General features: G+C 39.3%; 2 protein-coding genes across 2 annotated transcripts in view; both read right to left on the reverse strand.

Moving 5' to 3' along the window:
• The window catches only part of ap1m3 (adaptor related protein complex 1 subunit mu 3), a 34,944-nt gene extending 34,446 nt beyond the window's left edge, over window positions 1-498 (reverse strand). The window contains exon 1 of the mRNA XM_085375816.1: window positions 442-498. Coding sequence (XP_085231942.1) covers window positions 442-483 — 42 coding nt within the window. The 5' untranslated portion in view covers window positions 484-498. The remainder of the gene's footprint in view (window positions 1-441) is intronic.
• A 1,994-nt stretch (window positions 499-2,492) lies between these two features.
• Window positions 2,493-10,308, reverse strand: lg17h1orf210 (linkage group 17 C1orf210 homolog). Its single transcript, XM_085376274.1, has 4 exons — window positions 10,177-10,308; window positions 4,445-4,980; window positions 4,055-4,240; window positions 2,493-3,076 (listed from the first exon to the last, which is right to left on the reverse strand). Exons 2-4 carry the CDS (start codon window positions 4,491-4,493, stop codon window positions 2,874-2,876), a joined length of 438 nt encoding a protein of 145 aa, XP_085232400.1. The 5' UTR covers window positions 4,494-4,980; window positions 10,177-10,308; the 3' UTR covers window positions 2,493-2,873.
• Between the last annotated feature and the right edge of the window lie 2,794 nt (window positions 10,309-13,102).

Genomic DNA, 13,102 nt, shown 5'->3' on the forward strand with positions numbered 1-13,102 from the left:
CTTAAGATGTATTTCTAATGTATGTCATCCTCATGTCCACACACATATCCCCATTATTTTAAACTAACCACTGTACGGTTTATTGCATGGCATGTAAGGGCTGCCCAAGGTAAAGTTTTAGACCTCGAAATAGGACACATCACGTACAATAAAGGCTGCATCGCTGCACAAGAACAAGCCCTCTGTGTATACTGAACATTGGTGAAACGAGTTTGACAAGTTGAGCTTCTCTTCCTGTCTGCTCTGTACGGGTGGTTCAGAGTTAAATTAGCAAAGAGTTTTCGACAAAGAAAAGTGTATGCGGCATGTGATGTACAGCTGCAGATTACGCCAATAAAAATGAAAATATCCTGTGCGACTTTCTTGGCAAACTGACTATCTTGAGGCAGGTGCTGCGTTGATAATGTCAACTTCCTCACCAACAAGTCGCCACAAACTTACCTTTCCCTTCAGGTCCAGGATAAATATCGCTGACGCCGACATCTTCACGGAGAAAAATCCTCGAGAACAAGAAGTAGGCTAAATAATATCTGGGTCTACTGTAAGATATGGGTCACTTGAGTGGAATACGATTCGCTCCCATCATCCTCGTTCCTCCTCTCCTCCACACTGTACAGTCAACGCGTTTCGCTGCAACTCGCTGCTTTTCCGGATCGTAGCATCAAGCTAGCTACTGTCACGGAAATACGACTTCCGGCTATTTTCTTTTTAAATAAATAACTCCAAATACCTTAAGCAAATCATATTTTAATGTTTCTGTTCTTCATAAATAATACATTCAGTGGCACATTACTTTAAAAATATTAATGGTTTCGTTTTTTCTACTCCCACAGCCCACAATAATTTTGCAGGAATAGGCTGCCATCTGATTTACATTACTGTGACATTAAGACGATCTATATCTATAGATTAAACAGCGTAAAAAATAAGTTTAACCTTTTCTGAATGAAAGGAAAAGTGATGATTAATGGGAGTGGTAATATTATTATAAGTATTATTTAGTCATTATTTTTTCTTGATTTTTGGCATGGTAGTGATGGGTGCGTGGGTGGGGGGTTTCTAAGACATGAGACACACCCATCATAGCAAACAACGTTCAATTATCCATTTATTTTGAAGGCGAGATCGTCTTTTTCCGGTTTCGGTGTCAACTTTACACGCCGTGTTTCCGGGTGCCTCGGCTGACAGCTTGACAGACCTGTCAGCCCCTCTCATCATCGGCGTCGTCTCCTGGGATCCGAAGCGCTGCAGGCCTCTGCTCGAGGCGCACTTTCAGGCGTTATTATGGTTGTTTATAGCATCGTCGCAAAGTTTAAATGGACAGGTGAGTGTAATGATTCCATTCTGTGTCCAGTGAGACAAGCAAAATACACAAATTAATGGTGGAGAAATAGCCCTCAGAAATAACCCCGACAGATTTCAGTTGAAAATACATGACAATGCAGCAAGGGTTTCACTTACAGGTAGATATTTATTGAGGTCTAGCTGACTTTGTGTACACATCTCAGTGCAGTTTCTTAAAAACAGGATTCAAAAGGTTGAAAAGTAACTGCAAGTACTGCTTATGATATATGTGAGCTGCAGTACAATTTAATTTAAAAAAAATGACTGTGGCAGATTAAAAAAAAATAATAATAATAATAATAATAATAATAATAATAATAATAATAATAATAATAATAATGTACCGTAACAGCACAAATGAATGATATGACTCTTGTAATTTTCTTGTAAGGCAACATCCAAAACCATACAATTATTACAATGAAAGTCAGAAAAAACATTTTAAAAGAAAACGGTGCAAGTGTTGTACAGTACATGGTACTTAAAGTACTCTCACTGAGCAAAGCAATGTATGCTCTTGTTGTCAGTCTTACTTAACTATGGCTATGCGTCGGCATACGATTAATTAATTAATAATCCGTGCTATCAAATCAAATCAAGTAATCAGTTAATCAGCTAAAAAAACTGGCTTAGCTATGTTTCCCACACCAAATGCAGCTTTGCATGAGAGGCGTGAGAGGAAGCTGTACATCTATACTGTGTTACACTAAGGCCTAACAAATTAGGCAGCTTGTCACTAATCAGTCACTGATTCAGCTATGACCTGAGGCCATTAGAGTAAAGGGGGAATAGAACTTAGCACACTCTCAAATATACCAATGAAGAGAAATAAACGGAGTTCTGGAATGGGGGAAAAAATCTTTGAAATGATGCTGAGGTAATTGAGAATTTTGAAAGGACAAGTGATCAAGAAAATCGTATGAAGCTGATATCAGAGACTGGCAAAGAATTATGAAAAAAGCTAACTATCCCTGCTAACAGGAAAAATAGTAGCTTTTGAAGCTGAAGGCGTACTTCCTATTTTTCTTTTTTTTAAACAGGGTATACTTCCTTTTTTTTTACAAAAAAACAAAACAAAAACAAAGGTGTATTTCCCTTTTTAAAAAGGTGTACCTACATTTTTTTTTAAAGGTATACTTACATTTTGTTTTGTTTTGTTTTTTTTAAACAAAATTTACTTATTTTTTTAATGGGAGATTTGTTCAAGTACATTTTCAAAAATCCAGCAGTTTCCATGATATGTGTTTTTAACGCAAGCCTATTCTCATAAGAACATGTTGAAATGTTCTCCCACACTGAGAACTACTGCCATGATAATGCGCTTGACATCAGGATATTCCTTTCCAAGCTCTCCAGAAATAATGGATTTTTTTTTATCTTTATGCATCTAATCAGTTGTTAACCAAGGATCAGTTTTTGAGATAGAAACTATGAAAACCCATGGAAAAGGATCAGATGGAGTTAAACGGATAGCTCACTTCTGGCCCAAATACCAGAACAGTGGTTCAGAAGGTGTGGAGACATCCCTTCTAACCAATGCTAAACTCACTGTCATAAATCTCTTCCTCCGTGTCCTCTTCTATGTTCTCGGCCGCTCTCTCGGCCCTCTGTCTCTCACTTGTCGGGATATAGTTGTCCTCAATGAAGCCGTCGTCATCCTCCTCGCTCACTGGAGGCATACAGTGAGGATGCATTCCACGTCCTCCGTGCATGGTAAACCCCACTTCCAGGCCTGAAAACAATGAGAAAAGAAGAAGAGAGCAAATAAAAAAACCCACAGCCAAGAATCATTAGAAACCAAGTCCGGTAAGTCATTCTGTCCAACCATGTTATCAGCATTTGCAAATATAAAAAGACTCGCCGAGTAAGTCAACAGAGCGCAGACGGCTTTGGATTTGAGGTATCAATTTCTATGAGCTCTTAATTGCTGTATTAGCTCTTAAAGACACAGTTCTTCTAAACAGAAGATCTCCTGCAGCCTAATAAAAGCCTAATAAAAGATTTTCAAAAGATAATTGTGCAGTCTGGTTTTGCTTCAACTGTAAGTCAGCATTTCTCATTTTTGGAAACATTATGCAAGCTATTTGCCAGGACATGGCATCCGAAGTACAAAAATTAATTGTTGCCGTGTTGTTATGTGTTCATTGGCTTAGATGATATTTTCATTTCCACTTGGAGGCAGTTCAATGCACTGTGAACACAGCACTGGACACTGATCTCCAGTAGTGTTTTTGTCTTTTTAAACTCAGATATTTAGTCATTGTTGTGCTGCGTTTTGGTCTCCCCCAGCTTCTAAGGACTGCTTCTGTTTTTATCTGCTTTTAATTTCTGACCATCTACAGGAGCTGGTTGTTTATTTTGTCCACAAGCAGCAGGGCCGGAAAACAAAGACAATGAGCTGGAAACCACTGTAGCGCTAACACTAACTGCAGAGGTAGCCTATAATTCCTGTCATTCATCATACACATAATCTTTTGGTCTATTGTTGATTTAAAAAAAAATGCTTTAGGCTGTGACAAAGCACACTATGAGCACAAGTACACTTTTTTCATATTGCTATTTTTCTTGTGTAATGCTTTCTTATCCAATCTGTTGCATGAATTTATAGATGTTAAATGTACTCTGGGCATTGGCTCGGCTTTCGGTTTTGAACATACAAACAAATGTCAGCATGCAGTAATCTCTAAAATTGAATTCATAAAAAGCAAACCTGATGGGTCACAGTGGCTAATAGAATCACTCTCCCTCAGCCGCGTGTGTCTGTAGCTCGCCAGGAAGCGCCGAAACACCTGATATTTAACCATAATGGCAATAATAACAGTGACCAAGATGGCTGCGACGAGGACGGCCACGAAGAACTCCCAGCTGTGACCGGTCTGTTTGGCTGTCAAAGTGTCTGTAAGAGAAGACAAGGAGTCCCATTCCAGTTAATCAGTGTGGTTTTGAGGTGGCACAACTGTGGAAAGAACCCAGATACCCGCATTAAGCTTCAACTATGGGGAACTGTATTTACTGTCTTCTGCCGTTAGAGCAGATGCAGAGACAAATTTCCTGCTGATAAACGTTCTATCTGACATTACTAAAACAACTGAACTCTTACCATTTTTTGCTGCTGTTGGTAAAGCTGTGTCATTTAGTGATGGTTCCATTTAGCTTTGCCTCTTATTTGTACAGCCTCTTCTAGAAAGAGACCTCCACTTTGTAGTTCAGTTTGCTTCTTGATGAATGAGGCTTTCCTCTTGCTTTGCGGCACCATTAACTCAAGCGTGAAACCATGGACTGCAGGCGTGTCAAACACATATGTCACTCTCTTTCGACAAGAGCCAGCAGACCCTTGAACTCCTTTTAATTGAAGCTGGCACTTTTCAGTGGTTTGTGTTATATTGCCTTGATCTAATTAAAGCCACTGTAGGATTCAGAAGTGATGTTGTAGGGCTGGCATCTCCCCAGATGAGGGAGTTAGTTGTCTGTTGACTAGTGAGGAGTTTAACTTTCAGAGCGCCGCTTGGCGGCAAGGTTGAGTGACTGGGGGGGAGGCCTCAGTTCAGTACCAGCTGAATGGTGCTGGTATCGTAATCGGTTTATGCATGCAATGAAATATGAGCTACAGACCTCTTGCTGTAGTTACATATGGATCTGGAGAAAGTAGAAAAGAGAAGAAAAGAAGCATGAATATTTTTATTTTACACACTTTCCTACAAAGGCATCTTACAAAACTGGGGAAAAAAGCTCCTCAGTTATGTAGATTACCAGTAAACGATACCCATGTGCATTGGTGCTTTGAAATCTTTGTGGCATTAAATGCATATTTCATAACTAAGCCACACAAAACGAAACTGAACAATCAAACGGCTTAAATATTTCACTAAGTATCTATGGAGAGTGAGTGTTTCATCATTAAAGGAAGCTCTTTTAAAGGTTCTTTTAAATACTGAAATTATCACTCAGCACGGGCTGTCAGGAAATCAGGAGGATATCATGCACAATAGGAAAAGTGTGTCACAAACAGGAAGTCCCACATACTGTAGAACCCTTCCTTTATGCTACACAAAACACTGGCAAAATGAGTAATCTGTGAGTGTGTGTGTGAAGGAATCTTAACTTTGCATGTTTAACAGCTTCCTACAAAACTTCAGACTTAATGGGCAAGAAGATCTTACATTTGTTGTTTATTATAGAAAAATTAAAATTGAATTTCATGGAAAATCAGTGCTGAGAGGAAATTCCATCTAATTTGAGCCACATGGGAAAAGTGCAGCATCTTGGGACTTCACTTCCATTTGTGTTGTGTAGCAAAAAGAAATGGGGAACAGCCTGCCTAGTTTGGCTGAAAGCCAGAACTCTCTACTGATGTCTGCAAAGATCACAATTTTTTAAAGCGATAAAACAAATCTTGCTTTTATGAAATGAAACAAACACATTATTAATACACGTGTGATCCTCCCTGACAGAGCCAGAATCGGCGTTTCCACCCACTTTTCCCCCAAAAAATTAGCTAACCAGCTGTCAAATGTATTATCATATTTCCAGAATTGGCAACGCGCACTGGATTATAAACCCCCGTGTTCTGCTTACATTCAGGAACTCGCTTGTTCCACTTGTTGTATTTTGTTGACAGTAGCATATCAGCGATGTTCTTAATGCAAATACAAACCTGTCGTCCACAAGAGAACCTTTATGCACAGCTATTTGCAAAGTAGACTCATATTTGCATGCACAGCACTACGGGCTGACCCCCTGTATTTACACTGGAGCTGCAAAAATGCAGTCAAATAAGTTTTGCTCTTGTCCGTGATGTCCATTCTTAACTGTTTTTTACTAGGACCTACAGTATATGTTTATGTTTGTGATCTAGATTTTAGATCATAACATTTTTTATTTATTTTTTTTTTTTTGGGGGGGGGGTTGCTAAAAACCTTTATATTGACTGTAGATAGATTTATAGCTCACTATAAATATAGAAATGTGTCTTAGTTAAATAAAAGAAGCAACACTGTATTGACACTTTACATCACAAGGCAATTGCCCTTTGCCTGTTGGAAGGCAGTCTTGTTTCCACATAATCACTGTGTCTCAGATGGACTACAGTTACTCTCATACAGATTAGAAAAGGTTTGCAAGTATTGCCACCAAATTTATAATTGCAGACAAATTGTCATAACATTCCAGTTGATCTGGGTTGGTTTGCACTGATGAGCACAGCTTGTCTGCGATGCATCTATCTGCACAGCCTGTTCTCACTCCCGACGCGTAATATACCGACGATTTGTCATGTCCGGAAGCGTTCCATGGGAACGGGAAAGGTGATATCGTGGATGAAATCGAATAGAATGACGCTCCTACGGTAACACACGTTCCAGCTGTGCAATTCAGCCCTAACCATGACCACCACCTTAATCATGTTAGATAGTGTTTTCCAAAGCGATTTAAGTAAAATAAGTGTACATGTGTAGATTCATTTCAAAAGGTTCTCATGTTTCCTAGTTTTTCTGAACTTGTAATATAGGGACGTGTTGGGTGGCCAAAAGGATAATACACCGACGATTTGTCACCTAGCGTTTAATGTTACACTTTGGGAGTTGTTCTGCAATAGATGCATCGCAACCGCTTGCCAACCTCTTGGATTCTGGGTGTATTCCTATATAAAAACATGGTTGATAAGCACCTATGCTATTTTGTAGTTAAATCGTTGTCTTGCAGGGGCTACCTCTCTTTTTGTGGGCAAGTTAATGTGAATGTGAATTTCTATATTCTTATACAACAACAGATTTGTTATTTTTATCACATTGCCACAGATGAACCACTGTTTCCACTAGTGTGACTGTAGAAAAAGCAGTTAAGTGGCAGTAAAAAAAAATCAACATGTAAACTGTAACTGTTATAACATCTAAATTAATTTTTGCAAACCAAACTGATGCATCTTGGTTTGGTTTGCAAATTGGCTGGACTGATTTATAGACAGCAGTGATGGGAAGTGCTGGAGTAGTCATGAATATTGCAGCCTGATTTTATTCAGAAGGCTGACCCACTGAAATTAGGCCTTAGTGACTGGGTGACCTGCTCCGCCACAGTTCACAGGAAGAGCGCAGAACATTGGTTCCCACAATGTGACAACTATGACTTTGGTTTTTATGACTTTGTTCCTGTACCAGCTTCATAAAAAAAGTTCAAATCAACTATGGTTTATAAAGATGTAAAGACGAATTTACAGTGTCTTTCTTTCCCCCAAAATAGTGGTGGTTGTTTTAAAGGGCGTGCTTAAAGTTTCTTGTTCGCTTTCTTGGCTCTGAGGTGATTTTTCACAGCAAGAGAGCTCCAGCTCCTTAGCTGTGGCCATTAGGCGACTTCCCCTTCATCTTCTTAGGCTATTCTCTTCAGCAGTGTTGGCTGTAAACACACCGACAGAGCTGCCTTTATCTCTTCCCGTTCTGTCCTCACACAGGCGTAGCAAAACATACACATCAACCCGGAGCCAAGAATATGTGTGTCAGAGTGTGACTGCGCACTGCCGCAGTACATTTGTTTGTGCTTGTATGCGAAGTTGCATCTGTGAAAAAGCTGCATTTGCACCTGTGTTTGAATATCACTCTCAAACGCAAGGAGCCAGTTTTTTGCAGCCTTACTTTGTTTCACCTCTCCAAATTGTGAGTCCAGCGTCAGTTTGTAGACGCTAATGATGGCCAGAGGGCGTGAAATGCTCTCCCTGTCATCAAACTGAATTAAACATCAAAATTATGTTCCGCTCACGGAGTGTGATGAGGCTCCTTTGAAAAGGCTAACTGTAAGCGGTTTGATGCTTTCAAATCTGATTACGCAACAGGAGGTGACACCAAATTATATGGTAAACTTCTTTCAACTTATGTAACAGCGAGCCAGAATCAGACATGAAAAACAGGCTTTTTGATAAGCACTTATCACAAAAATGGATTTACTTTTCAGCTCACACTTTACGCTCTCTGCCTGGCTGAAATAATCACCGATATTTATATTCAAACCACAAGCCGTCCTCTGGGTGACCCTCACCCCAACAATCCACAGTGCAGCGTGCAGGCCTCCCCCTTTGCCTCTTATCCCACTGCCAAGTTTTGTATTTTTGTCTTCCTTTGTAAATGTGTGGAGGAGTCAGGCCATGCTATTGTTTGTCTGTGATGATAGGCACAAGAACTAATTGAGCAGTGGGTTTAAAAACAGCTGGCAGAGACATTGTTTATTAGCCTGATTATTTAACTCACATACTGGAAGTATGAAAGCTACGCCCTGAAAAATGATTAGTGTATTGTGCTGGCGTTGTCTAACTATACCCAAGATCATAATAGCTTAAATGAACTCGCAAATGACATGTTTGGTTTTTGTCTTTTGGTCCTGGAATAATGGCAGTGTCAACAGAGAAGCCTCAGCCACACAAAGAATAAACCCAAGCTTAGGGATGGCTAATTAAAAAGATAATAATCAACCTGCAGCAAGACCAAAAACTACGTTATTTGATATTTTAAAGTTACTTTTAACACTTCCTTAATGAAACTCCACACATTTAAAGTGGGAAATTATAGACATGTGCTGTTTAAAAGAGAGAGAGCCGTTAATGGTGTTCTTTTGTTTGGGGTAAAAACAGCAGGTGGAAAACATGTCAGTGAGTATTCAGCAAGGGTCATTCGGACACTATATGAGTAAAAGAGTTCATAAATTGTGTGCCATTTTGCCGTGACTTCATGCGAAATAAGGTAAAGGTTTGAGTAGCTTTAAAATGAGTAGCAACTACAGAGTGGGAGAAAGGGTTTAAAGGTTGTAGTGTTTGACTGTTCTCTTATAGGTTATAATTTTACCCAAACAAATCACTGAGATAAAACGTACCTGCTCCAAAACCTTTACATTCACCTTTGGTTAAAGGTCGGCATCAAACTCCTTAGGATCTTTGAGTTTTTATTATATCGGTTAAAATGTTTTTGCTGTTGTTGGGGTTGTTTTCTTGAGATATGAACTCTTTTAGCTGCTGTCATATGTTAAACATTAAAGTCTTCTTCTTTTTTCCCGTTTACAGTGACAGCTGGGTAAAAGCCACTAGCTAAACCTTAGCTAAAACTAAAGCTAATCCTCACCTGACTTGGCTACAATTTCTGCTGTCTCTCTTTGGCAGAGAACTCGGTGCTGACAAGTCCTACAGCTCACAGTTTACCAAGCCTGTGGTGTTTTATTCGGAGCCCGGGCTCCAATACAAACAGTATTGTAGGAACTACACACAGCAGAAATACTGCTTATTGCTTTTGTACATTTTGAAGGTGGTGCAGATGCACTCATTTTCGATGGTACAATATACTTTGAAATAATAAAGCACAGCAGTGAGCACACAGTTCTGAACCACTGTGTGCTCAGTTTGTAGGGCAGTGCAGGTCATAGAAATGTAAACACGCTTTGATATTGTGTTTTTTCTGTCTATAGAAAGAATGGCCTTCAGCTGCTGCAGCACTAAATGACTCCACTGCAGGAAAAAAAAATATGTTACTGATTTCCACTGTTAATGAAAACCATATTATGTTTTGATATACTTTGGATTTTTCTGGCAATGCGTTCAGGCACGCATTGCCAGTCCTCCTCCTTCAGTCGTAACCAGTTGAGTTGTAAATAAAAGTATGTTACACTTCATGGTTTTGGAACAGCTAAATACTCCTTATTTTATTTATTTATTTATTTAAATTTCTCCCATTGTGATATTGTTGCACAATATTCAGATATAATTCCTTGTCTCAGTTCACAACCAAACCAAAACACATATCCCAGTGTGTGGAAGACACTGGCTACCTCTCTCTTCTACAAGCTGTTGATTTAAAGCCTTACCTGGTCACCTGTCAGAGTAGATCTCCGTGGCTCGCACATTTCATGTCGACCTTAGCCACATTTTCTCCTGCCTTCCCTATGAAATGGAGAAATGTTATGCAAAGGTTGAGCGAGGTGTGCTCAGCAGCTGCTTCCGAGAACATCCAGTTAATAGGTAACTTTGTAACTAAGGTACGCTCTCTCTCACTCCCGCCTCCTGCCTCTTTTCTGGCCAATGGCACGGCTGACCTGGATGGAGCCAATGTTGTTGTTTTTGCACTGCCAAACCAGGAAGAGGTAGAATTTGACTTATGAGCTGTATTCATATTTTCTTTATATGTAAATACCCACATACAGGTGCAACTATATGATCTGGTCTAACCTGTTTTTTGTTTTTTCTTTCTCAAACACTGGTATCCTGTTGCTGTGGATCATATAATCTTGTTTGTTACGTGCTTTGTGCGTCCCCTCTTCTTGTGTATCGTAACTGTAGTTTAATGCCACCCCTTACTATTTAAAATGCAAACTATTATCCAAGACCTCCTGAGATCAGAAAGGAAATCAGACAAGATAGATTTTTTTGGGTTGACAAGGAGTCATGTTTATGTAAGACGCCGCCCGCTGGAGAGGACAGACCTCTGAAAGGCTCTGAAAGGAAAAGCGAGGTGACCCTGAAAACAATAGGGCCACTTCCTGGCCACTCATCAGTGCACCCTGCATCTTTACATCTCCCTTCCTTACTCTTCCTCTTTCCCTCCCTCCCTCCATATGTTCCAGGACGCTTCAGCTGGATGTCTTGGAGCCGATGACATATATGTAGATAGGTTGGGACACTGAAATGATTGTGTGTGTGTGTGTGTGTGTGTGTGTGTGTGTGTGTGTGTGTCCACCACCACGTCTATGGGCTGTTTGATGTCACTTTCAGCCGTGCCTTGCGTAAACAGCATTCCGTGTTTTAGTATATGCTGCAAAGACCTAACCTGTGACTACACTTGTGCATTGTGGGAAAATCAGTGAAGTGCAGTAGCAGCAAAGAGTTAAACTGTGAAAAGGGTGTCTTCCTGTACATGCTGAGTAGACACAATATTTAATGTCACATCTGATGATGAACATGTTCAGTATTTCCTCTCATTTCAACCCTGCTTCATTCTTTTCTGTTAAATACATCGGTATATTAACCAGCTAACCACTTACTTGATCTGCTGTTTGATGCTGTAGTACACAGTAGGCCTACATAGCATTTTTTTTCTTTAATTCTACTTTCTGCCACAGTTTGAAACACCAATGATAAGAACTACAGGAAGGACCTGAATCAGCAGAGAATACATAAGACCATAGAAATGAGCTGAAAGATGTTTAAAGATGCTGTAGATGAGCTGCTTCAACAGACTCTGGGAATGAATGACGTTGTTGTTCAGTGTGAGTGACCTCACCCTGAATCGTGACTTTTAACGTTGTTCATTTTGCGTGACGTGCTGTAAAACATCTACTGTATTTAGCATCTACTGGATTTGTCAGTAAGTTTGGCAAGCATGTGTTTTTCTTTAAATCGCTGTCTTTTGGTCTGAGTGCTATTTCAATAAAGTAAAATGTGAACAGAAAAAAAATCAGATAGTAAAATTAAAGTTTTTTTTTTTCAGAAACCTTTCAGAAACCAGAGTTTAGTGGTGAACCAGTCATGCAAGTCCAAGGATGAATGCTTCTTCAAAGCATCTACTTTAATCAAGCCCTTACCTAATTCTACCCTGCCTTAAATGTAGTCTTTGTTAAAATAAACATATTAAAGCAGCTTTAAATGTTAGCTTTAGTGGAAGTACTACACTTTTTTGCTAATGAGATCATTTGTTGTAAAGAAATATGCCATCAACAATGTAATTTGAAGTACGATTTTTCTCAAAGCATGCAAAACTTTATGTAAATAATGAATTTGCTAATACATTACTCGTTTCTCCTCTCCTTATTGCAGTTATGTCTGTCAGAACTTCATTTATGTTATGTCTCAACAAATTTAAAACTCATAAAAGGTTCAGGACAACATATTTACATGTGCAGAAGAAAATCAGTTTGTTCAAAAAAGATCCAGATTTTTCATGATAAGATACAAATGTTTTGCTGCTAATGCTTTGAGTCCATCTACAATGTAAACAAGGTTAAGGTCATCAGTGGCAGGTCTGGAACTGTTCTCAGACTCTGGATAAGACTGTAGAAGGAGGCCAGGGGCTTTCCCCACTTGTGCTGGCATGGGATGTTTATTCTTTGTCCTCTAAGTGAAGTGTTGGGATCTGAGGTCATGGCCCTTTCTGTAGGGAAGATGGGAAAGCCTTGGTAGGTCCTTAAAGACGAGGGAAATAACAACACGTGCTGAATTGTACATAACAATGGACACTTGGACATGAGGAGGAAGTTATATGTGAGAAACGAACACACCACTGGACATTTAGTGTGCAGAAGAGACAGTCGCACAAAAAAGCATCCAAGTTTTGTCTAGATTGTCTACTCCAATTTAATTTTCTCTAAGTGTATTTTTTTGAAGGCCATGCATACATCTGTATACATTTGTGGGTTTGCATATGTAAGTGTGCTCCACCTAGAAATATGATCATCTGCACAAGGCCGTCTGTACATGTGTTAAAAATCTGTACATTTTATAATTAAACTGTTCTTTTCTTTTTTTAAATTTGTAATTTTAGGGGGTCCTTTATTAGAATGATTGCATATAATCACTGAATTAATATAACAGTAATTCAGGTGTCTTCTAATGAGTTTCTGCAAAAATAGACCCTTTTGTCCTTCTTTCCTTCATATCCTTCACTCTTCTGTAATGACCCAGTTACAGCGCAGAGGTTGTGAAAGTTTCATCCAGTTTAATCTAATATAAGAGTTTCCTCACTAGCTCTTCTCATTTGTGTGATGTTACATGCCTCGCTGGCACTAGCATACAAAATCA

Source organism: Diplotaxodon limnothrissa, linkage group LG17 (assembly GCF_057381915.1).
Source record: "Diplotaxodon limnothrissa isolate DT_005_m linkage group LG17, D_limnothrissa_male_GT1.1, whole genome shotgun sequence".
Lineage (NCBI taxonomy): Eukaryota > Metazoa > Chordata > Actinopteri > Cichliformes > Cichlidae > Diplotaxodon > Diplotaxodon limnothrissa.

What these genes read in the sequence shown, in the direction of transcription:
- lg17h1orf210 (XM_085376274.1), bottom strand. Translation starts at nt 4,493, where the DNA reads ATGGAACCATCACTAAATGACACAGCTTTACCAACAGCAGCAAAAAAT. An exon ending in ACCAACAGCAGCAAAAAATG is followed by an intron (nt 4,241 to 4,444) that starts GTAAGAGTTCAG and finishes CTTCTCTTACAG; the next exon opens with ACACTTTGACAGCCAAACAG. An exon ending in TAGCCACTGTGACCCATCAG is followed by an intron (nt 3,077 to 4,054) that starts GTTTGCTTTTTA and finishes CATTGTTTTCAG; the next exon opens with GCCTGGAAGTGGGGTTTACC.